The sequence below is a fragment of the Octopus sinensis genome, linkage group LG26, assembly GCF_006345805.1.
Source record: "Octopus sinensis linkage group LG26, ASM634580v1, whole genome shotgun sequence".
Lineage (NCBI taxonomy): Eukaryota > Metazoa > Mollusca > Cephalopoda > Octopoda > Octopodidae > Octopus > Octopus sinensis.
The window spans coordinates 11,801,316-11,826,845 of NC_043022.1; the positions used below are offsets into that span (position 1 = coordinate 11,801,316).

The window sequence follows — 25,530 nt, forward strand, 5'->3', positions numbered from 1 at the left end:
ATAGATAGGTAGATAGATGGATAGACACGGGTAGATAGACAGACATAGATAGACAGACAGACAGACATAGATAGATAGACAAATAGACAGATAGATAGACAGACAGACAGACAGGTAGATAGATGGATAGACATGGGTAGATAAACAGACATAGATAGACAGACATAGATAGACAGACAGACAGACAGACAGATAGACAGACAGACAGATAGATAGACAGACAGACAGATAGATAGATAGACAGACAGACAGACAGGTAGATAGATAGATAGGTAGGTAGATAGATGGATAGACATGGGTAGATAAACAGACATAGATAGACAGATAGATAGATAGATAGACAGACAGACAAATAGACAGATAGATAGATAGACAGACAGGTAGATAGACAGGTAGATAGATAGATAGATAGATAGATATACAGAACAGATATAGAGATAGACAGATAGCTACACAGACAAATAGACAGAGAGATAGACTTAATAAATAGTCAGAATGATAGAGACAAACAGGCAGGCAGCTAGGAAGAGAGATTAATAGATAGAGAGGCTGGTAGACAAAGATGTAGATATTCACAGAGATGGATACTTAATCGTTAGAAGTATCTTTTAACTTTTACTTGTTTCAGTCATTTGACTACAGCCATGCTGGAGCACTGCCTTGACGGTATGTAGAAGGAAAAATAGATAAACACACACATACACAGATATTTGATGGGCATCAGCAGGTTTGGTATTTGGGTAACAAAAAATTAAAAAATCTAGAAAAACAAGACAAAAAAAATGTTTCAATGTATGTGTGGAGTGGGCAGGGTTGGATACTGAGACGTCAGAGGAAAGTATGAACTGTGTGCATAATAGAGATGAACAATCTGTATAGCAGTAAATATATACTTATATATACATATATATACATATATACATATATATTATATATATAGATTTAGATGAGGCACCAGAATTTAGGCACCAGAATTATCCATACAATTTCAAAATAAGCAACAAAGATATCCAGATGTTTCATGCAACAATACAATCATTTCATTACATAAATTTAAAATGTAGAGCAATCTTCAGCTGCACAAAAAACATAGAATTTAATTAAATTAGAACAGATGGACACATTAGTATAATTTTACCTAAAATCTCCAAGAGGATAAGGAGATAGACAAAGAACATCTTTTACCAACAACGTCATAGTCTCCTTATCCTCTTGAAGATTTTAGGTAAAATTATACTAATGTGTCCATCTGTTCTAATTTAATTAAATTCTATGTTTTTTGTGCAGCTGAAGATTGCTCTTTTAAATTGATGTAATGATTGCATTGTTCAATTAAATGGAGTCACATGAAACGATCGTACTGCATTACCTCTGGATATCCTTGTTGCTTATTTTGATTATATATATATATCAGACAGGAGTATATGAATCTGACAAACAGGAGTGTGTGTGTGTGTGTGTGTGTATATATATATAAATTAAGGTTTGTTTTTATATTGAGTTATAATAAAAACAATTAGACATCATACTGAAGAATTACTCAATACTTTTTGGAAGAGTACATATTTATTATCCTTTCACAAGAGAAGTGACAGTGACCTTGAAGTTTTGGTCTGGCAGCCAAAGGCTAGTAGACTGAAATTTCAAAGTCAAATGAAGCGTTGCAGGTCAAAACTTTGAAGTCAGCCATCCGTCTTCTTGTATAAGTATAATAAATAATAAATATATATATATTAGATTGGAGTATATGAATGAATCTGTCAAATAGGAGAATGTGTATGTGTGCCTATATATATATATATATATATATTCACACACACATATATATGTGTAGCTGTGTGAGACAGGAGTATTATATGAATCTGTGAGAACAGGAACATGTAGCTCTGTCAAGAGAGAGAAAAGCCAGGGTCTCTGACCCAAGAGCATGTCATAATATTCCCCCTGCTGACGTTTACAGTTCTGTAGTCATTTTGGTGGTGAGTGCCTGAATACGCTTCGCATTGCAGATTTTACAGAGTATGTGGTCATCGAGAGGGTAGCATCCTCGTCCTTCAGCTTCTGATGATAACAGCATACCACAATCCTTGAAACGACGAAGAAAAAAAAAAAAAAAGAGACAAAAAATAGATTAATATTTTTGATTAGGTTTAAATATTTTTAATTTATTTTAATTTTAATTAAAGACTTGTTGATTAATTTCTCTAAATCACTGTATTTTATTACTGTCATACACCCAAAACACTTAAATATTTTCTAGGTCCCTATCAACTCTTATACCCTTATCATATACAGGTAGTGGCTGAAATACCCTTATGTAATACAGGTAGAGACTGTAATACATTTATACGCTTATGTAATACAGGTTGTGACAGCAATACCCTTATCATATACAGGTAGTGGCTGAAATACCCTTATGTAATACAGGTAGAGACTGTAATACATTTATACGCTTATGTAATACAGGTTGTGACAGCAATACCCTTATCATATACAGGTAGTGGCTGAAATACCCTTATGTAATACAGGTAGAGACTGTAGTACATTTATACGCTTATATAATACAGGTTGTGACAGCAATACCCTTATCATCTACAGGTAGTGGTTGAAATACCCTTATGTAATACAGGTAGAGACTGTAATACATTTATACGCTTATGTAATACAGGTTGTGACAGCAATACCCTTATCATATACAGGTAGTGGCTGAAATACCCTTATGTAATACAGGTAGAGACTGTAATACATTTATACGCTTATGTAATACAGGTTGTGACAGCAATACCCTTATCATATACAGGTAGTGGCTGAAATACCCTTATGTAATACATTTATACCTTTATGTAATACAGGCTGTGGTTGTAATACCCTTATGTAATACTGGTAGTGGCTATAATACCCTCATACTCTTATGTAATACAGATCATGGTCACTTACTTTTATCCTTGAGCTGTGACTCCTCAACATTAAAGTGACCTAAGACCTTTTGTAGGGTTTCCATTATGAATCTCTCTCACTCAATGTTAAACCAAATGGCACATTAGGTCAATGACACAAGAATAGGTAACCATACTTTCTGAATGGCTTTCCTTGCAGATTTGGTCCCCTTAATGTCACTGACAAAGGCATTGACCCTATGGTAGAAAACACTCGCCCTAGATTCTGTGTGGGGCAGATCAAACTCAAAACCTTGAGGTTGTAAGGTAAACTTGTTTGCCACATATCCATGCTTAACACCCACCACCCAACATAAGAGGTGGGAAAAATAATTATAAATAATAACAGACTCTCTTATCGCTTCAATGAATGTGAGTTTGGAAGGGGACATAGAAAAACGACCATCTATTTCTTTACTACCCACAAGGGGATAAACACAGAGGGGACAAACAAGGACAGACAAACAGATTAAGTCGATTATATCGACCCCAGTGTGTAACTGGTACTCATTTAATCGACCCCAAAAGGATGAAAGGCAAAGTCGACCTTGGTGGAATTCGAACTCAGAACATAACGGCAGACGAAATACCAGTAAGCATTTCACCCGGCGTGCTAACGATCTTGCCAGCTCACCGCCCTGCAGTTACCTATGTGCAGGCTCACTACCTGTCCCCATCATCTCTTTGTGTATTACCACTAGGTTTTTGAAGTGCAATGATGTCTTAGTGCTGGTGTCTTGCTTTTCTGAACAACCTGTTCAATGAATATTGCTTCTGAGGGTATCATTTGTGCAGAGTTAGTCTCACTCCCTTGGCTTTCAAAACTGTGTTGGTCTGGTGCATCAAGTGCCATGATCCCAGTAGTTATCAAGGTGTAGGATTTGTATGGAGTTACCTTCTCTAAGTGAAGGCGCATGGCTCAGTGGTTAGAGCGTCGAGCTTACGGTCGTGAGGTTGTGAGTTTGAATCCCGGACTGGGCTGCGTGTTGTGTTCTTGAGCAAGACACTTTATTTCACATTGCTTAGTTTCACTAAGTTGTAGAAATGAGTTGCAACATCACAGGTGCCAAGCTGTATCAGCCCCTTTGCCTTTCCCTTGGATAACATCAATGGTGTTGAGAGAGGCCGGTATGCATGGGCATCTGTTGATCTTCCATAAACAACCCTGCCCGGACTTGTGCCTGGGAGGGTAACTTCCTAGGTGCAATCCCACGGTCAGTCATGACCGAAGGGAGTCTCAACCTTCCCTTAGATGAGCAGCTAAAGAGCTGAAGGGTATCATCTGCCCTGGGACCAATAAGAGTGTTTAAGTGACCTTCTTTTGGAAGCAATTCCATGACATGCTAATTAAAACACAGCTGCCATAACAGGTGATACTTACTACTCTGCGTTAGAGTAGACCAGGAAACAACAAAGGGTTAGAGATAGTTCCACACATCCTGCAATTCCCAAACTAGGGTACTGCTACCAGATGCAGTTTAAAATCATACCCAGGACAAAATAATAATTTGGTTGGACTTCAGTATTTTGGCAAGAGGTCACAAAGAGGAGAATGAAATGTTATGGAAACTTACCTCACAGCAGTAGCAGTGCACATGGAAGCTTCTGTCCATAGCTACCACACGCACTGTCTCCTCCTTGCCAGGGTCGGGCATAATCGGCAGTTGACACACACAACAGCGAGGGGCAAATTTTCTGTTGAAAATATAACGACAATAATTATTATATTAGGAGATGAATGTGTGTATGTGTGAGTGAGTGTGTGTGTGAGTGTGTGTGTGTGAGTGAGTGTGTGTGAGTGTGTTAGTGTGTGAGTGTGAGTGTGTGAGCGTGTGAGTGTGTGTGTGAGTGTGAGCGTGTGTGTGTGAGTGAGTGTGAGTGTGAGTGTGTGTGTGTGTGTGAGTGTGTATGTGTGAGTGTGTGTGTGTGAGTGTGTATGTGTATGAGTGTGTATGTGTGAGTGTGTGTGTGTGCGTGAGTGTGTGTGAGTGTGTGTGAGTGTGTGTGTGTGCGTGAGTGTGTGTGCGTGAGTGTGTGTGTGTGCGTGAGTGTGTGTGAGTGTGTGTGTGTGTGTATGTGTGCGTGAGTGTGTGTGTGTGTGTGTGAGAAAGAAAGAGAGAGAGAGGAAGAGTAGAAGATAAAGCTGTGACTTACTTATGGAAGTCATCAATACAATGAATTTGGTTGGTAGCATCGACTGTGAAAGGCACACCATCAAGACTTTTACCACAGACCACACAGGTGAAACAGGAAGGATGGTAGGGTTTGCCCGTAGCTCTCAACAACTGGTAGCAGTGTCATAGTGATGGTATTGGTGGGTGGAGTGGTGGTGGGAGATGGAGAGGAATGAAGGAAGGAGGGAAGTAATTGGCAGAGGGAGGGAGGGAGGGAGGGAGAGTGGTGGCAGGAGAGAGGAAAAGGATTGTAGAGAAAAAAAGTGGAAAGTGAAAGCAAGAGAGGGGAGGGGGGAAGAGTTAAAGAGAAAGAGGCAGAGAAATGGGTGGAGGAGGAAGAGTTTAAAAGAGAGGGGTGGAGGAGGAATAGTAAAAGAGAGAGGGTGGAGAAGAGTTAAATGAGAGAGGAGATGGAGAAAGAGTTGGGGAGAGGAGACGGAAGAGGAGTTAAAGGAGAAAGAGAGAGAGAGAGAGAGGAGAATGGAGGAAAAGAATCAGAGGGAAAAGAGAAGCAGAGGGAGGAAGGGTTGGAGTGAAAGTGTGTTTGGGAGGAGGAGGAGGAGAAAAGAGAAGAAGAAAAAGAAAAATTAATTAAAAATACAACAAAGTTAAATAAAAAAAATTTTTTTTTCAATGAAAAACTTAATCCAGGATTGAACTATACTCCCCACCCTGCCACCTGCATGCTTTTGAGCATGTCTAACAAGTCTAACATCACCACAAATACCTCCCTCTCCTTTATCTCGTCTTTTTCCATCACCTTCTACTCCTCCCCGCCAAATACACACAGAACTACCCACATACCCCAATCCACCTTTCCCTTGGTCAAAATCAATAACCCCCCCCCTGTTATACATCCACTGCTTCTAACGTTAATGCCATATCGCCTGAAGAAATGTACACAATGAACCATGATCTGCCTGATGTCCATGGATACTAAGGATTGCACAGGGAATACGGACTATGATCATAAGAAACATGTAATTTGTGGAAATGCGTGTAGCAATGCAGTGAAATATTTACAAATAATACATGGACTATTATTATTACTATTACTATATTTATCCTACATTATCAGCACGGCTTGGTGCAACCCCAAAAGCTGCTACTGCCTGCTGATATTATCAGGCTGTAGCCGGCGTTATTATATAGGACCTTTTATATGCATATTCAAAAGCTTTTCTTGTAAACAAACTTAAAGGATGTATATATATATATTTATTTTACAGAGATGTACTTGCATAGCAAGTGACTTGATCTGAGATCGGGTGCTGAAGCAAAAATAATTGCAATGTGGAAGATGTTTATAAGCCAATTAAAAACTCAAAAACAATAAGATTCACTTCAACATTTAAAACTAATTTGTGTCAAAATATTTTCATCGCTTTAAAACCACGACCTGTTCACTGGTTAAGGTGTTGCACTCATGATTGCAAGATCGTGGGTTCAATTCCCAGACTGGGCGTTGCGTTGTGTTCTTGAGCAAAGCTCTTCATTTCACGTCGCTCTGCAATCATTTCGTCATCTGACACGTGGCACCCTGTTGCACCTGTACAGGTAATGTCAATTTGATGGAAGGAGTGAGCTTATGTGTACACAAATATTTGATCACTATAAACAAATTATTTGTGTAGTTGCTCAATAAGAGATTGTTGAACCCTCATATGTTTTCTAACGACGGGAGAGTCCATCATATATATATATATATTATATATATATATATTATGTTATATAATTAGGGTTCAGTAAAATAATTTACTGAACCCTAATTATATAACGTAATGTTTTAAATATACCGTAAATGGTCTTTTTACATACTGAACACTACTTGGTAAAATTATTAATTAATAATTAATTAATTTTACCCTTTTATTATTGACTATATATATATTTATAAATTAGAGAAAAACCACTATTATGTAATTCAAACAATGTTAGACATAAACCAAATCATATAGAAAAAATAAAATATATTATAAAACATTGTGATCTAGATATATGTTTTATCATATATTTTATTTTTTTCTTTATGATTTGGTTTATGTCTATCATTGTTTGAATTGCACAATAATGGTTTTTCTCTAATTTATATATATTATATATTTATATTGTGAAATTTGATTTAACACTAAATTGAATTTTTCCCTGTAAGTTTGGAGTTATACTCCCTAATATTATAATACATACATATATATATACTATAAAACGTACATGTAAGACAGACACTAGAACCCTAATACTTCATCAGTTATCAACTGAAAAATACTTATACCTAGTTTCATGCCTTTCACGATAAGACTAGGAACTTTGTATATCAGGGGCACCCGCAAGATATGCGGAGACAACCTGCCTGACTTGTCTCTACATCACAATATCAGCAACAACAATAAGACTAATAATTCTACTTACCCGATCAATAACAGGTTTCGAACAAACTGAACATTTTTCAAGGGTGTTCTGTAGAGAGAGAAAGAGAGAGAGAACAGATAAAGGACATTATTACTGAGAGGTAAACCAGAAGTAGCAACAACAACAACAATAATAATTACAGGGAACTTAAATCAATAAGAAGACTTCTAAATGGTCATACAACCTGCTGAAAATAGTAGCCAAATCTCCTCTCAAGATCACACTTTGCCATATTACAGAATACACTTTCTGCAACTTAGTACAGGCCCCTGAGAAGGTATCGCCATGACAACTTTGTCATGGTCAATGTGACGATCACATGCTACACACCTTCCTTCCAAGCACTGCTGTAAACAGCAGGAGTGAGCTAGAATGTTAAGGCTTAGTGTGCGTGCATAGCAGATTTCAAGGTCAATCTGTGCCAAGGGGCTTCACTCTGTGTGCTTTAGCTTCCTTACTATGGCAACAGTCCAGATACTTATTGATCAGACCTGATACACACACACACACACAACGCAAACTATGTATACTGTGCAATCACATGGTACCTTTTTACAGGTAGGTTGACTGTACTTCTATGTGATATTTATATACAGCAAAGTAGAATATACCTCATTGTGGTACCTATCTGCAGTCTAATAGGCGCTGCATCTCATCATATATATATATATATATAAAATCAAAATAAGTAACAAGAATGGCTCCGGTAATTTGGTACGATCGTTTCGTACTACATCATTTTATTAAATGTTGTAAGTATTACAACAGTTTTAAAATGCTGAGCACTCATCAGCCAATTATAGAGGTTTTCCATTAACACAAAAATTTTCATGATACATAGACAAAGATGTGGATTTAAATTTTAAGAACATTTGAGGTAGTGGAACCCATCAACTGGCTGACTAAGATTCAGTTGTTCCAGACTACTGTAAGGTTCTGAGAGGGAAGAACAAATATATATATATATGTGTGTGTAGTATTAATATTAGCAGAAGCAACAGAGTGACTCAAAATATGAGAGTTTCATGTGTAAGCTTAACTTAGGCTATTGGTCTTTTCTCGCTGAACTGCTGTATATATATAATATAAATAAATAAATATATATATATATATATATATATAAACAGATTGTAACTGTAAACATGGTACATATTTAGTTACGTGGACAGTTGATTGGTACCATGTTTGGGTACAGTCCAAATGACTAAAGACCAATATCATAGCAATGATGAAAACTGGTAAGCATCAACACATATATGTACCTCAGCATGTGTAGTGTCTTGAAAGCACCAACAGGAGAAGCGGTAGAGCAACAACAGGAAAAGGGCAGTGAAGGAAAAGGTGAAGGTGAAACACAGCAGTAGAGGAATAAGTGGTACTCACAACATAACAAGATTCACAATAAGGTTTGGTCTCGATAGCATAGAAAGATTTACCACGAAGGATGGTCCCTGGAAAGAGAAAGTGAAAGTTAGTTAGGGTACTTGCAGTGCGGTACTATATGGGGCGGCGAGCTGGCAGAACCGGTAGTGCGCCGGGCGAAATGCTTAGCGGCATTTCGTCTGACGTTACGTTGTGAGCTCAAATTCCGCCGAGGTCGACTTTGCCTTTCATCCTTTCGGGGTCGATAAATTAAGTACCAGTTACGCACTGGGGTCGATCTAATCGACTTAACCCCTTTGTCTGTCCTTGATTGTCCCTTCTATGTTTAGCCCCTTGTGGGCAATAAAGAAATAAGAAACGTTAGCACGCCAAGCAAAATACTTAGCGGTATTTTGTCTGCTGCTACGTTCTAAATTCAAATTCCGCCGAGGTCGACTTTGCCTTTCATCCTTTCGGGGTCGATTAAATAAGTACCAGTTACGCACTGTGGTCAATATAATCGACTTAATCCGTTTGTCTGTCCTTGTTTGTCCTCTCTGTGTTTAGCCCCTTGTGGGTAGTAAAGAAATAGGTACTATATGTGCTGTAGTGTGTTGTGTAGCATGGTTTCACCTATAGTAGAGTGTAATGTCCTGGGCATAACTTTAAACTGCATCAGGTAGTGAGGCCCTGGTTAGGGAATTCCAGGGTTTCAAGCAGTGTGGAATTATATATATATATATATATAAATTAGATAATCAATTAAAACCAGTGGGTTAGCATATTTAAAAATCTGAAGATTAAAAATTGTGTTACATACAAAATTAAGAGGAATGGCCACTAAAGTGGACACCTAATATTCTAAACATACATGTTTTTCTTGAGAACACACTCTTCATGGTAATGGCGATTTGACATCTATGTTTAGCATATTAGGTGTCCACTTTAGTGGTCATTGTTCTTAATTTTGTACATATATACATACATATATATATATATATATATATAATATATATATATATATATATATATATACATACATATGATGGCACGTAAAAAGCACCATCTGATCATGGTTGATGCCAGCCCCCTCTGGCCCCTGTGCACCTACTACACTCTCGAGTGGTTGGCGTTAGGAAGGGCATCCAGCTGTAGAAACTCTGCCAGATCAGACTGGAGCCTGGTGCAGCCACCTGGCTTCCCAGACCCCAGTCGAACCATCCAACCCATGCCAGCATGGAAAACAGACGTTAAACGACGGCGATGATGATGATATATATATATATATTATATATATATATATATATATATATAATAATATGTTACAATTACTCAATAGTCAAGATAAAACTCTGAGTTTCAGATGCCGAAGTGGAAATCCACAACACCATCTCTTCGGTTATCTGGCTATATAACCGAAGAGATGGTGTTGTGGATTTCCACTTCTTGACTATTGAGTAATTGTCACATATTATTTTATAGATAAATTTCCTCTATTTACAAAATATTGAGGTCTCTTTCTTTCTTTTGTTATCTTACCGTTTTTACCAATATATATATATATATATATATATATATAAATGTAGTTATGTTTTTAGCTTCTGCTTTTCCATAAATGCATGTGAGTATTTTATTTATATTCCCTTGTAAGCTCTACTGACGAAGAACGTATCCTTTATAGGATTAATTCCGAAATTGATTCAATATAGAGATAACGAAATTTAAATTTTCTATAGGTTAGTTGCCCGATTTTCAGTTCAATTTTTCCTGTAACAAGTGGATTATAAGTGGATAACCAGTATATTGGCTTCAGAAATATCTTCTTTAGCCCTTTATTATAAGATGTTCATATTTCAACCGTAAAGGTTTTTTTAATATACTGCCACGCTTCCTGATGGAATTCTTTTCTGTAGAGAAAGGGGCTTCATCCTATATTTGTTAGTTATATATATATATATATATTAATATATATATATATATATACATACACACACACACATACGCACATTCTGCTATATGGAATGTTATGAGTATATAAAGTATGACCTGTATATGTTATATTAGATGTGTGTGTATAACGCAATGTGTAAATTATGTGATGTGTGTATATGAGTCAATGAATGTGTAGAGTGTGTGTGTGTATATACTTACATATATGTGTGTGGGTGTGTGCGTAAGTGTATATTTAGTGTGACCAACACTTGTGGCCAGTGTATTATGTTATGTTGGTCAGTAGGAGTCTTTCATTAAAATGTACTCGACTACTTGAGTTTTAATGAGGCTGCAGAGGGTAATATTTACCCACACACACACATACACCATACATGTACATATATGCATACATACATACGAACATACAAATAATTACATATACACACACACAAACCCCACCACAGAAACTCACAGACACTTCCTCCTTATAAGCACTACACAGGAAAACACACACACACACAAACACTGTAGTTACCACACAAGACAAACAGATGCAATGCACACTCACAAATTACAACACACACATGTACACACACACACATGTACACACACACACATACATGTACACACACACACATGTACCCACACACACATGTACACACACACACATGTACACACACACACATGTACACACACACATGTACACACACACACACATACATGTATACACACACACATACACATGCACACACACACATGTACGCACACACTTGTACACACACACACATACATGTACACACACACACACACATGTACACACACACACACATGTACACACACACACTTGTATGTACACACACGTACACACACACATGTACATATGTATTGACAAATGCTCGCCACCACACAAACCAGCCCTCGTTAGTGCTTCATTATCATTATGTTTTAATAATGTGTATTTCCTGACTGACACAGATTAACATGTTATGTGTGTAAATAAGGGGGCCTGTATGATAGATATAGCAGCCAAGAGGGGGGAGAGAGGGATGGGCTGGGAGACAGAAACAGGGAGAGACAAGCAGATAGATGCTATCTCTGTACCTCTCTCTCTCTCTCTCTCTCTCTCTCCGTCCCCGCTGTTGATTTAACATTCAACTCTTCTGTTTAAGCTTCCTCTCACAATGATACAAGTGTAAAAATATACTCTTGTATGTTATGGCTGCAGAATACTCTATGCACACACACACACACACACACACACACACGTGCGCACACACACACACATTTTGTTGTGTCTAGGGAGAATCATTACATGAATAATAATCAGTCCTTATTTCTTTATTGCCCACAAGGGGCTAAACATAGAGGGGACAAACAAGGACAGACGAAGGGATTAAGTCAATTACATCGACCCCAGGGCGTAACTGGTACTTGATTTATCGACCCCCCGAAAGGATGAAAGGCAAAGTTGACCTCGGCGGAATTTGAACTCAGAACTTAAGGTGTCTGAGTGGATCATCAGAACTGTGGAGCACAAGTATGTTCTGAGAGGAGGCCATGTCTGGAAAGATGCAGGAAAACTGTTGGATCTATGTTAAGCAGTCACTTAACAAGGTTAAAAACCCTTCATCATCATCATCATCATTGTTCGACCGTGGTCGAGACAATGGAATTTACCATGCTACGCCAGACTTCACGGTCCATCATAGCATTACGGAGGTCCTGTTCCTGGATGCCTGTATCCCTGGAGATTACATCAGGGTAGGAGAGTGTGCGCCCTCTGGTATTGTGAGTAGATGGCTTCCTTACAAACAAGAGAAATGATAGAGGGTTATGTGAAGATCTTCCTGATGCCCCCAGATTTTCTCACGTCTTTCCACAGGATCTTAAGAAATATATGCTGCTGGACCCACTGAAGTGCTAGAGAGAGTTGTTAAATCCCAGAGGGATGAAGTACACAATGGAAGGGCATGAACCTTTCTCACAAGACCAACATAACCCAAGAATAGATGTCAGACAATCTTTACAACAATATAACATCACATTTGTGCCTTCGAAACAAATTTAAACCTTTAACACCATTTAGTTTACTCTGTCAAATATGATGCTTGTGTGGTTGTATTGTTTTGAATTAATCATGCATTTATCTTGTAGCTGCAATATTTTGATGATGCAATTGTTTGTTTTTAGAAAGACATTGTAGGCTAGGTGTGAGAGGCTGGATCTAGCCATTTTGACATAAAACAGGTAGAATATTTGGGTTGGGTATGGCCAGTTTAAATGCTAAAGGGTTGAATCTCATGACAGCTATGACTGGAGCATTCATGAAAGGGAGACAAATCAACAGCCTCACAATGCCATAGCTTCACTGAAGCCAGTCAAAATCCAGGTGATGATCAAAAATGAATAGGGGACAATTTAGTGCAGGTATGTCAAAGATCCCAGTGTTGCATTGAAGAAGGTATGAAAGCCAAAGGTGGATTCATAGAATAGTTATATAAGAAAGCTTATTGAATTACTCTTTCTCCTTTTTACTCCTTTACTCGTTTCAGTCATTTGACTGTGGCCATGCTGGAGCACCGCCTTTAGTCGAGCAAATCGACCCCAGGGCTTATTCTTTGTAAGCCTACTACTTATTCTATTGGTCTCTTTTGCCGAACCATTAAGTTATGGGGACGTAAACACACCAGCATCGATTGTCAGGTGATGTTGGGGGGGACAAACACAAACAAACACACACATATATATATATATATATATATATATATATATATATATATATATATATATATATATACATATATACAACGGGCTTCTTTCAGTTTCTGTCTCTACCAAATCCACTCACAAGGCTTTGGTTGGCCCGAGGCTATAGCAGAAGACACTTGCCCAAGGTGCCACGCAGTGGGACTGAACCCGGAACCATGTAGTTCGTAAGCAAGCTACTTACCACACAGCCACTCCTGTGCACAATTTTTTATTAAAATACATTTGTTTTTTATGCGATTAGAGTTGTTTTATCACCACTTAAGCAATTAAACTGGTCATTTCAGGCCCAAATGCTTTACTTGTTTTCCCATTCAAACAAGTCAGATCCAGCCTTTCACACCTACCCAACACTGTCACTCTAAAAATAAACTGTCACAACATTGAAATCTCGAAACTATGAGATAATGCTTGCTTAATTCAAAACAATGTGAATAAATAAAGATGGCATTTGACAGAGTAATCTGAATGCTAAAGAGTTAACCTGGCCCTATTCAGCCCAAACATTTTACCCATTCTATGTTCAGACCAGCCAGATCTGGCGTCCCACAATCACATCATTGAAATCATGATTAATTCAAAACAATATAAATAAATAAGCAAAGCACTTGACAGAGAATAATTTGAATACTTAAGAACTAAATTCCCAAATACAGCCTCAAATATCTTTCACGTCCTCCACTAATTGACATATTTACATAAAAGCAATGAACTATATATATTAATATAGCCATATATTAATTATCACATGGAGGGTAATTAGTCATATACAAATGGATCTGTTGTGTGAAGGTAATTAATTGTACCCTAGTAGATGTATTACATGGAGGGTGGCTAATGGATATAATTTAAAATAACATGGAGATAATTTACTCTTTATAAGTGAGGTGACTAATGGACGTATCATGTGGAGATAATTAACTCATTATACATGGGGTAATTATTTATGTACTACATTCAAACAGTCAATGGAAGCAAAGTTTGAAAACACATTGATATCTCTATCAGTGTCTGAAGCAGCTCACTTACCAAAATCATAACTATTACAACATGGAAGCACTCCATCGGTTACGACGACGAGGGTTCCGGTTGATCCGAATCAACGGAACAGCCTGCTCGTGAGATTAACGTGCAAGTGGGCTGAGCACTGCAAAGAGTCGTGTACCCTTAACGTAGTTCTCGGGGATATTCAGCGTGACACAAAGAGTGACAAGGCCGGCCCTTTGAAATACAGGTACAACAGAAACAGGAAGTAAGAGTGAGAGAAAGTTGTGGTGAAAGAGTACAGCAGGGATCACCACCATCCCCTGCCAGAGCCTCGTGGAGCTTTAGGTGTTTTCGCTCAATAAACACTCACAACGCCCGGTCTGGGAATCAAAACCGCGATCATATGACCGCGAATCCGCTGCCCTAACCACTGGGCCATTGTGCCTCCACACTATTACAACAACAACAACTATTGTTATTATTATTATTATTATTATTAAGTGAGAGAACAGTGCATGCCATCAAAGTGACACTGGGGTAAAATATTATTATTATTATTATTATTATTATTATTAAGGTGGCAAGCTGGCAGAATCATTAGCATGCTGAACGGAATGCTTAGTAGTATTTTCCACCAAGGTCAATTTTGTCTTTCATCCAGTGACAGACTGGGGTCGATCTAATCGACTAGTCTCCTCCCCACAAATTTTGGCCCTTGTGGCCAATAAAGAAAGGATTATTATTATTATGATTATTATTATTATTATTATTATTATTGAGTGAGAAAGCAGTGCATGCCATCAAAGTGACACTGAGGTAAAATATACGAAGCCCAGTATACCCATCATGACTACCCGTCTAACAAGGGCACACCAGACGTATGCATCACAACCATATGTGCGCGACATGGTGATCCCATATCAAGATAACAGGTGAAGGCCCAGTTAGAATTTTCTTCTGGTTTAGTAATCCATCCTACTCAAAAGGTCCCTGAATAAGGGTTGTTTAAGGATGTTGAACGAAACACCCATGTTTCCAGAGGTGAATTATCCAAACCCCAAAGAATTCCTCTCCTGACATGGCTATGATGCTCCCTCACTACTTCTGCTCGTGATCAGAGATGCATATATCGTCGGCCACTAAGGGACATGCTCAACTGGTTAAGGTCAAACAACTGACAAGCAAATCTGTGTTATTGAGCAGAATATTTGCTGTAGCCCATCTTTTAATACTAAGACAAAACAATGTACATGATAACACTTCCAATCAGTTAAGATCAGCAGCCATGAGAACCACTGCCTGGTACTGCATCAGGGCATGAGAACCACTGCCTGGTACTGCATCAGGGTTACTATGAGTGGCAGAGGTAGTAAGGAAGTTTCACCACAGCCACTTGACCTTAATATGACAATTAAATATCCCCATAACAAACTCCTTACTGTCATTAAAATAGGGACCACTTAATTCAAAATCATAACTATTACAACAACAACAATCATTATTGTTCTTATTATTATTATTGACACACATATTGACAATAACAGAAATATTATTATTATTATTATTATCATTATTGCTACTATTATTATTATTATTATTATTGCTACTATTATTATTATTACTATTATTATTATTATTATTATTGCTATTATTATTATTATTACTATTATTATTATTATTATTGCTATTATAAACAAATAAGTTAACATAAAATAATGTCTAAAAGTTGATGAACCACCTATTGCTCTCCTCCATTTTCTTATTGCCATATATATATATATATATATATATATAGAGAGAGAGAGAGAGAGAGAGAGAGAGAGAGAGAGGAGTAGAAATTAATATCGTTAAATAATATCAATTTCAACTGGTGGTCAGCATACTTAAAAACGTCTGAGGACCATGAATTCTGTTTAAACATAGACAATATGAGAGAGCACTATATGAATCCCTTCTATGCTAACTCTATACAATCGTATCCTTTCATGGAGACGAGTGGTGTCCAGTTCCATTGTTGTGTCGGCACTGATTTCACAGAGGAGACACAGACAATTATAGGATCGTTCCTGTCGAAACCTTTAGGGATGGAATTAAGTGCTGTGTTTATTTCTTTTCATTTGTCTAGCTCATAAAAAATCTAGTGTCTTACTAAGTTGAGAACACAGATTAAGTGGTATGACAGTTTGACATCTATTTTTAGCATACAAGGGATCCACATAGTGGTCTCTCATATTGTTTATCTTTATATATATAAAACTGAGAATGTGTGTGTGTCTGTCTGTCTGTGTGTTTCCCTAAAACTTGAGAACTACACAACCAATTTCATTCAAATTTTACACATGCCTTACTTAGGGTCCATGTAGTTTCATGGGCAAAAAAAAATGTTCAACTTCTTGCCTAGAGTGAGCCCATAGCAATATCATATCTTCTCCACTATTTCAGTATTACGTGTTAAAAGTGAAACAAAGACATTTCTCTATTTTATGTCAGATACTTTCACTTTAACAATAAAAATAATAATAACAATTGAATTATATGTAGTAAGTAATAATTAAAATCAAACTAAAGTATAATATAATCATAACGTAACAAAAGTAAAAATAGCAATTGGTATAAAATTGCATCAATGGTTTGAACTTGAATAAGTGGTTTCACATGAATGGGAATAAATTAAAAACAAAATTAGCGTGCAGAAATGGAATAGTCCTACAATTCCAGTCTGTTATATATTTTCAGTATTGTTATCACTAGCGATATCAAGATATAACTTTGTATTTTGTATTTTATGTGTAGATTTATATATATAGATGTACATGTAATATGTACACATATATATATACACATATATACATGCACTAGCACTATGACCCGGCAAAGACGGGTCATAATGCTAGTGTATATATGAAAATTTTTTTCAGAAAGAGATTTAAAAAAAAACCAAGGCTGTGAAGATCTTAGAACAATTATAAATATTTATAAATGTTCTAAAATCTTCACAACCTTGGTTTTTTAGCTCATTCTGAAAAAAAAAAATTTTTATATATATACACATGCTGATATATGACCTACGTTGGGCTCCTTGTTCACATAATCACCAAACCTAGAGCTTAACTATGGTCTGTCCATAGCACTTACTCAGCATTACCTGACACCTTTGGGTCTTATTCACACCATTACCTCTCATAACCTCTCTCTCTCTCTCTCTCTCTCTCTCTCTCTCTCTCTCTCTCTCTATATATATATATATATATATATATATATATTTTTTTTTTATATATATATATATATAAATAAATAAATGGAGTTTAACACAGGTATAATTCAAATACTTTTACTTCCGACACATGTTTCGAAGATTTCACTGACATTATTCCACGTAAACCCGAAATTTCTACCTTTAAAAACAACGAGCTACAACCTCTTTACTTGTGTGATTTTTTTGCTACCCTGGTAACTATTTATCTATTTTTTCCATGTTAATTGTTAACAACGGGAAAATACACTTACATATTTATATATATATATACAAACATACATACATACATACATACATACACACACACAGAGTCAACAGATGAAATCCAGAGATGCTCGATATAGAAAACACTTAATAGCGCTGAAATGATTTGAACTTACAATCCAAAATTTGTAGCGAGAACTAAGTCCATGGGGTAAAGAATCACTGTAAGGGGAATCCAAATGAGAAGATGTAGAGATAATGATACAAATGAAACCGCTTGAGCCAGACATACAATATATACATATATACCAGCTTCTGTGCCAGTGGAACATAAAAGGCACCATTCGAGTGTGATCGTTACCAGCGTCACCTTACTGGCACCTGTGTCGGTGGCATGTGTAAAAAGATTCGAGCGAGGTCGTTGCCAGTACCGCCTTACTGGCCCCGTGCCAGTGGCACATAAAAGGCACCATTCGAGTGTGATCGTTACCAGCGTCACCTTACTGGCACCTGTGTCGGTGGCATGTGTAAAAAGATTCGAGCGAGGTCGTTGCCAGTACCGCCCGACTGGCCCCGTGCCGGTGGCAGGTAAAAAGCACCCACTACACTCTTGGAATGGTTGGAAGGGCATCCAGCTGTAGAAGCTCTGCCAGATCAAGATTGGGGCCTGGTGTAGCCATCTGGTTCACCAGTCCTCAGTCAAAATCGTCCAACCCATGCTAGCATGGAAAGCGGACATCAAACGATGATGATGATGATGATGGTACATATAAAAAGAGAGAAAACGAAGATGATAACATCATACCTCCTCCCCTTAACCCTTTAGTATTTAAACCGGCCATATCCAGCCAAAATATTTAATCTGTTTTATGTTCAAACTGACCAGATCCAGGCCCTCACACCTATCCTACAATGTTATTCTACATTAAGTAATTACACCATCAAGATCTTGAAGATATGAGATAATGCATGATTAATTCAAATCAATGGGAATCAATAGACTTTATGTTTGATTGAATAATCTGAACACTAAAGGGTTAATAATACAAAAACAAGAGAAACGTGTAAAAAAAATTGACATAAAAAGAAAATTCCTTACTTTTCTCATAAACCTGATAATGAAATTGTTCCTGAGTTGCAACGAGGCGTTTGTTGAAGAGACTGCACAACTGGCAGTACAAGTAGCAGTGATCCTGCAGCTGATGTGGCAATGCATAGTTGCACTTCTGGCAATGTGATGCACCATCGCACTCGCACTGCTTGCACTGAGGAAATGAAATGCATTCCGGCTTTGCCCCACTACCCTCATTGAACAATACTGATGTGGGACAGAGACTGTCGAATGTCAGGTGACGGCAGAAATCCACAGACTCGAGTTCCTGTAGGGCTTGCTTTATTTTCTGCTCAATGTCCGTGAGGAAGGGCATCTCACTGTGATTGTCATTTGGATTTGTGATTTGTTTAGGGTTTTCATAAGAAGGGACGTACCAAGAAGGGGTGTGGATGACTGTGGTGCATGTGCTGGACCGTTGTTGTATAAGGGGTTCGAGTCTGTTAGAGGGGGTACTCAAATTGACAGAGTTAGGGTTGTTGTGGATGTGATTTAAAGATACGTGATCTCCATCAGATGGGACTGAGTTTGAAACCTCATCGAAACTTTCACAAATGTTAGGCTTGACATAGGCACCGTCTTGGCTGCTCTCGCAGAAATAACTCGTCGAGATGTAGGAGTTGAGATTGTAGCAAGAAGGAGAAGTGCGGAGTTTGCTTGGGAAACACTGAGGCGGGTCAGCATTGGTAGGAGTTACAGGGTCCGCACAGTCCGCGTCGGTTGACCCGTTTCCATGGAAACCTGCCTCCTGTGACATTGATATCTCATCGGCAGTTGTGTTCTGAGACATGCCGCCAATACTGCTGTCTTCGCAACATTCTCCAAAATCTTCATCCTTCAGGTAGTCAGGCATATCGGATTCTGACTTGAGACGGTAAATGACTTTGTTTATGCGTTGGTTCAGTTCTTCCGTATAAGTAAAAGCATCATCATCATCAGCATCAATATCATCATCATCAACATCATCATCATCAGTGTCATTATTGGATAATGAGTCAATAAAGTTTTCTGAATTAGAAAGCTTTAAAGTGGAACAGCTGGAAAAGTGACGTTCTTTGATGTTCTTTTTCTCATCCACGTATTTCACCTTATCAGGGGCACCGTCACTGCAGATATGATCATCATCATCATCAACATCATTGCTGTAATTAACTTTGTAATAATCATGACACCTGTCATCATCATCATCATCATCATCTCCATGACCAACATCATCAGTGTCGTAATTATCTGTGGTATCAATCAACTGATTAGAATCCTTCCACGTTAAACACCTGTGGTCAGGTGAGGACTGGTCATCAATGCTTAAGACAAGACCAGTGTCCGGCTTCTCCACAAGTAGATCATTTGGTAACTCTACTTCCTCAGTTTCATCATCGCCTGACAACGAAGTATTCCCCGACACGATGGACCCATCAGAAGCACAACTGCTCACATCACAGTCCTTACCGAGGTTATTCAAGTCCTCGCAGCTTTGACCAATTATTCTCAAAGTTCTCCACTTTGGATGAGGTCCTGCAAATGATTCCAGCTGTTTTATGATATTTCCGATGTTGCTAGCTCTTTCAGGAATTTTCCTGTTCTTTTTAAAATCCTCACAGTCTGAACATTTCGCGTTGGATATTTCCAGTTTTTTTACAATGTCCTGAACTTTAAGCAAGCACTGTGAATCCTGGAATTTATCAGAATTTTCGACAGTGGATGAATCAACGGGATTCTGTATTTCAGGAATGCTACAAGGGGGCACTGATATGCAGGTCATAGGTGTATTAATCTCAGTTAAACTTGAACTCCGACTTAAAGAAACAAAAGCCTTCGCAGAACCCCTCTTGGTGCTGTAAACAAAGCACCGTTCCCCTATGTTAACCGATGGCGATGTAGGATTATTTCTCGACGTCTGTGACGATGTATTCTCTGCACAGTTCAATGCTGTCTCTTCACGGTTCAACGCACCTTCTGTAAAGTTCTTTGCACAATTATTTTCATCTTCATTCCACACATCAGTTGGTGCCGATATTTGCTGCACGTGCAATGCTGTCTGGACAGGTGTTTCATTATCGATTCTGTTATCAAGTGAAGGTTGACCGATGTCCAAACAGGAATGAGTGGCTATTTGACCACAAGAAACCCAATCCTGGTCTGGAGTCCTGTCACCCGTGTCGGCAACACAGACAGGGCTGTTGCTCATATTTAAAGTAGGAAGGGTGGTCACTTGAACTGGTGTTTCTGATATAGATTGGCTGAGCATTTGACTGGGACCACTGTCTCCATCAAGGGAAGAATTCGCTGAATCGTCCAGGGATTGATTTTGCAGCTTTTTATCAGCGGTCAAGGATATTTTGTTTTTACTGGACTGGCAAGACTGCAACTCCATAAACCGAATGATGTCCCGCACACATTTCGATTTGCAACTGAGATCCTTCGTACATCTATCAGAGTGACGAGAAAGGTCACATTGGTATTCCCCATCACTGTTAAGTGCTTCCCAGAAACGCTCATGCTGCTGGGAACGAGGAGAAGATGGTCGAGAATATCGATGAAGATGATGATGGTGATGGTGATGATGAAGATGTAGATGCCTATCTGGGCAATTAGAAGAAACGTCTACAATTACAGCACTTGGCTTTTCAAGTGCTCCACTTGCTGCAGAACGATCCAATTGAGATTTAATTCCGGTTGTGTGGAAATCAGAATGAGTAGAATGTATGGAATTGGGTGAAAAATCCTGAGCAGGAGAATCATTTGTGACAGCAGCTGTCCTTGAACTGGTGTCACTGTCTTGGATTATGGACCTACCAAGGACAGAACCATCAAGTCTGGACTCGGATATCTCTTTTACTGAGGATACTTCATTTGTAACACAAGGTTTTCTGTTACAGCAGGCAGGGGTCCCTAAATCTGAGCGCAAAACACCCCTTCTTTCAAATTGGAATTTTTTATCAGCAACATGCCCGTTTGTACATTTTCCCTGGGGTTTTGCTGTTGATGATCTGCAGCAAACAGTCCTTTTAGGGGTCACACCTAACTGCGATAGTAAATCTTCAAGCCCCGTCGTAAGGGTCCTGTGAAGGATTTGGTTTAGTTCGTCATTGCTTTTCAAACTTTTTAAACATTCAAATGGCATATAAATACTTGCAAGTTCCGTGAGCAGTTTATCCGAAGACACAAAGTCCACGTTAGCGTTTTGATTGATGGAGTTCTCTTGGAATTGAACCAGCTTCACACCCAGGCTCCAGTTGCTGCTGTTGTGCTGTATCATCCAGTTTTTGAGGGTTTCCAGGACATACACATTATTTATCATGCTGCCATTATCTTCATCCTCCGCCTCATTCTCCTCCTCCTCTTCTTCTTCCCTGGAGTAATTCGACATGTCGACCTGCTGTGTAGAATTCAGGCCCGAACTGCAGGGGCCCCACAAAATCCGCATTTCCTGGAGGACTCGTGACACGAACACGTGACTGCTCTCGCTCCTGACGACGTTGGGGAAACCAACAAGATGAAGGACATCGTGGAGGACCGTCGCAACATGTTGCGGCTTCTTGGACTCGATGGCATGGAGAATGAGCGTCTTGCTGGCAGAATCCTGGTAACAGAAGATGTAGCTGTACTTCCAGTCAGAGAGAGATTCCATGTTGATTACGTTCATCATGGCAGAACTTTGCACCATCTTAGGGTTGGATCTGGTGCCAGAATCAGTAAACATACTTGCTGTTGTTGTTGTTGTTGTTAGCAGTAATGATGGAGGTAAACGGGGAGGAGATGAGGTTCAAACGGTGGTGCTATTTTAGTGGTAGTTGTTGTAATGATATTGTCGTTGTTGTTGTTGCTTGTTGCTGTTGTTGTTATTATTATTATTATTGTTGTTGTTATTCTTGTTGTTGTTATTATTATTATTGTTGTTATTATTCTTGTTGCTGTTATTATTATTATTATTATTGTTGTTATTATTGTTGTTGTTATTATTATTCTTGTTGTTATTATTATTCTTGTTATTATTCTTGTTGTTGTTGTTATTATTATTATTATTATTATTATTGTTGTTATTATTCTTGTTGTTGTTGTTATTATTATTATTGGTGTTGTTAGTGTTATGGTAGTTGTTGTGGTGGTGGTGGTGGTGGTTGTGACAGGGAGGAGATTAGGTTGTAACAGTGGTATGCTATGCTTGTTGCTGTTGTTGTGGTGATATCATTGTTACTGTCGATGCGGTCAGTGTTATTGTTGCTGTTGTTGCGATGGTCATTGCTGTTGTTTGTTGTTGTTGTTGTTGTTGTTACTGTGATGTATTTACCATAATCATTGTTGTTGTTAAAAGTATTTTTCCCATAATATTTGCAAAGATTGTTGATGTTGTTGGTAGTGGTGATGGTGATAATCCAGTAGTAGTAGTAGTAGTAGAAGTAGTAGTAGTAGTAGTAGCAGTAGTAATAGTAGTTATCCTCTGTTTCAGTCGCCAACTACTACATGTCTCCAAGTTGACGTAGTGTAGACTCAAAAGTGAGGTGTGATGGTCACACAAGGAAGGGGTATTCCCAACGTGTTGGAATCGCAGTATAAAAGCAAATCTCCATGCCGACCACCCAACCAGACACACAAACGGTAAGGGAGAGAGGGGGAGGGCTGTCTATCACACACGGTTCCATCTAACACGAAGGACGCAGGAACTAACCAAACTACTTGATACAAGCTCTGACACCCCTCAAAAAAATATCCCGAGATCTATTAAATTATCTCTTACTTGTTTATACCATCCAGAAAGACCCAGGCCCTACATGACAACTGCCTGTTAGGGGCCTAGTTTTACTAAACTAAATGATACACCTCACAAAAATGACGCAGAATCTGCTAAAACTTTCAGTTATTAGTCTACAGTACACAGTAAAGGACCAGGATTTTGTAAATTAGTTGTTATTTAACACCGTGCAAAAAAGGCTCTGGATTTGCTAAACTATCAGTAACAAGTTGGTACCACCCAGAAAACTATCATTACTTAGGAGACCGGTACTACTAAACTACCTAATACTAGTCAATACTTCACAAAAAACGGCCTCGGTTTTACTAAACTATCAGTAACTAGTTGGTACCACCCAGAAAACTGTCATTACTTAGGAGACCGGTACTACTAAACTAGCTAATACTAGTCAATACCTCACAAAAAACGGCCTAGGATTTACTAAACTATCAGTAACTAGTTGGTACCACCCAGAAAACTGTCATTACTTAGGAGACCGGTACTACTAAACTAGCTAATACTAGTCAATACCTCACAAAAAACGGCCTAGGATTTACTAAACTATCAGTAACTAGTTGGTACCACCCAGAAAACTGTCATTACTTAGGAGACCGGTACTACTAAACTAGCTAATACTAGTCAATACCTCACAAAAAACGGCCTAGGATTTACTAAACTATCAGTAACTAGTTGGTACCACCCAGAAAACTGTCATTACTTAGGAGACCGGTTCTACTAAACTACCTAATACTAGTCAATACCTCACAAAAAACGGCCTAGGTTTTACTAAACTGTTACTAGTTACTAGTCGATACCAACAAGGAAGGCCAGCATTAGATATGGTAAACTGCGAGCACTAACTTTCTGTTTCACACTGTTACCACTTGTCGTTGTGGTCTCAGCAACTAGTCTCATAGTAGTCACCAGTCTCTCTCTCGGTCACATACACATTTTCTGTGTCTTTTTCTCTGTATGTGTGTCCTTCCCTCTTGCTCTCCCTCTCTCTCTCTCTCTCTCTCTCTCTCACACACACACACACACACAATCTTTTGTGTATCTGTGTATGATGCACACTGACTTTCATGTCACACACACACACATGCACATATGCACACACACACACACACTGTTTGGCAACAGAATTAACTACACACCAAGAACTATCACATAACATAACATCCGGTAGGGGTGGTGGTGGTGGTGGTGGTGAGGGGTGGTGGTGGTGGTGAGGGGTGGTGGTGGTGGCAGTGGTGGTGAGGGGAGTTTTAGTGGGGCGTGTAGTTGTAACGGTAGGTGTGGTGGTGGTAATAACAATGAACTAAAACGATAGTGATGGTGGTGGTGGTGGTCGCAGTGGTGGTGCCGGGTTGGTGGATGAGGGGCGGGGTGCATGATAATGCATGGTGCTAGTAGTGTATGTGTGTGTGTGTGTGTGGTGATGGTAGTTGCCTCAGTGGTGGTGGTGGTGATGGTGATTATGGTGGTGCTGATGGTGGTGGTGATTGTGGTGGTGATGGTGGTGGTGGTGGTGGTGGTGGTGATGGTGGTGGTGATGATGGTGGTGGTGGTGGTGGTGGTGATGGTGGTGGTGATGATGGTGGTGGTGATGGTGGTAGTGATGGTGGTGGTGATGGTGGTGATGGTGGTGGTGGTGATGGTGA

At 38.7% G+C, this 25,530-nt stretch overlaps 1 protein-coding gene across 2 annotated transcripts; it reads right to left on the reverse strand.

The window, feature by feature from the left end:
• Positions 1–1,080: 1,080 nt before the first annotated feature.
• On the reverse strand, positions 1,081–22,953 carry LOC115224746. 2 transcript variants are annotated; one of them, XM_036513716.1, is made up of 7 exons: positions 20,311–22,952; positions 19,126–20,094; positions 8,903–8,970; positions 7,520–7,567; positions 5,091–5,221; positions 4,511–4,631; positions 1,082–2,086 (listed from the first exon to the last, which is right to left on the reverse strand). In XM_036513716.1, the coding sequence occupies exons 1-7, from the start codon at positions 22,838–22,840 to the stop codon at positions 1,955–1,957; spliced, it is 3,999 nt and encodes a 1,332-aa protein (XP_036369609.1). In that variant the 5' UTR covers positions 22,841–22,952; the 3' UTR covers positions 1,082–1,954. The 2 variants fall into 2 exon arrangements, with proteins under 2 accessions (XP_029651497.1, XP_036369609.1); XM_029795637.2 differs by having other exon boundaries at positions 1,081–2,086; positions 19,126–22,953.
• Positions 22,954–25,530: the final 2,577 nt, after the last annotated feature.

Bases quoted from the DNA above. Each gene is read 5' to 3' on its own strand.
- LOC115224746 (XM_029795637.2), bottom strand. From the start codon at position 22,840: ATGTTTACTGATTCTGGCACCAGATCCAACCCTAAGATGGTGCAAAGT. The intron at 8,971-19,125 runs GTAAGGAATTTT...TTCTCTTTCCAG, and splicing joins TTATCAGGTTTATGAGAAAA to GGACCATCCTTCGTGGTAAA. The intron at 7,568-8,902 runs GTGAGTACCACT...CTCTCTCTACAG, and splicing joins ATTGTGAATCTTGTTATGTT to AACACCCTTGAAAAATGTTC.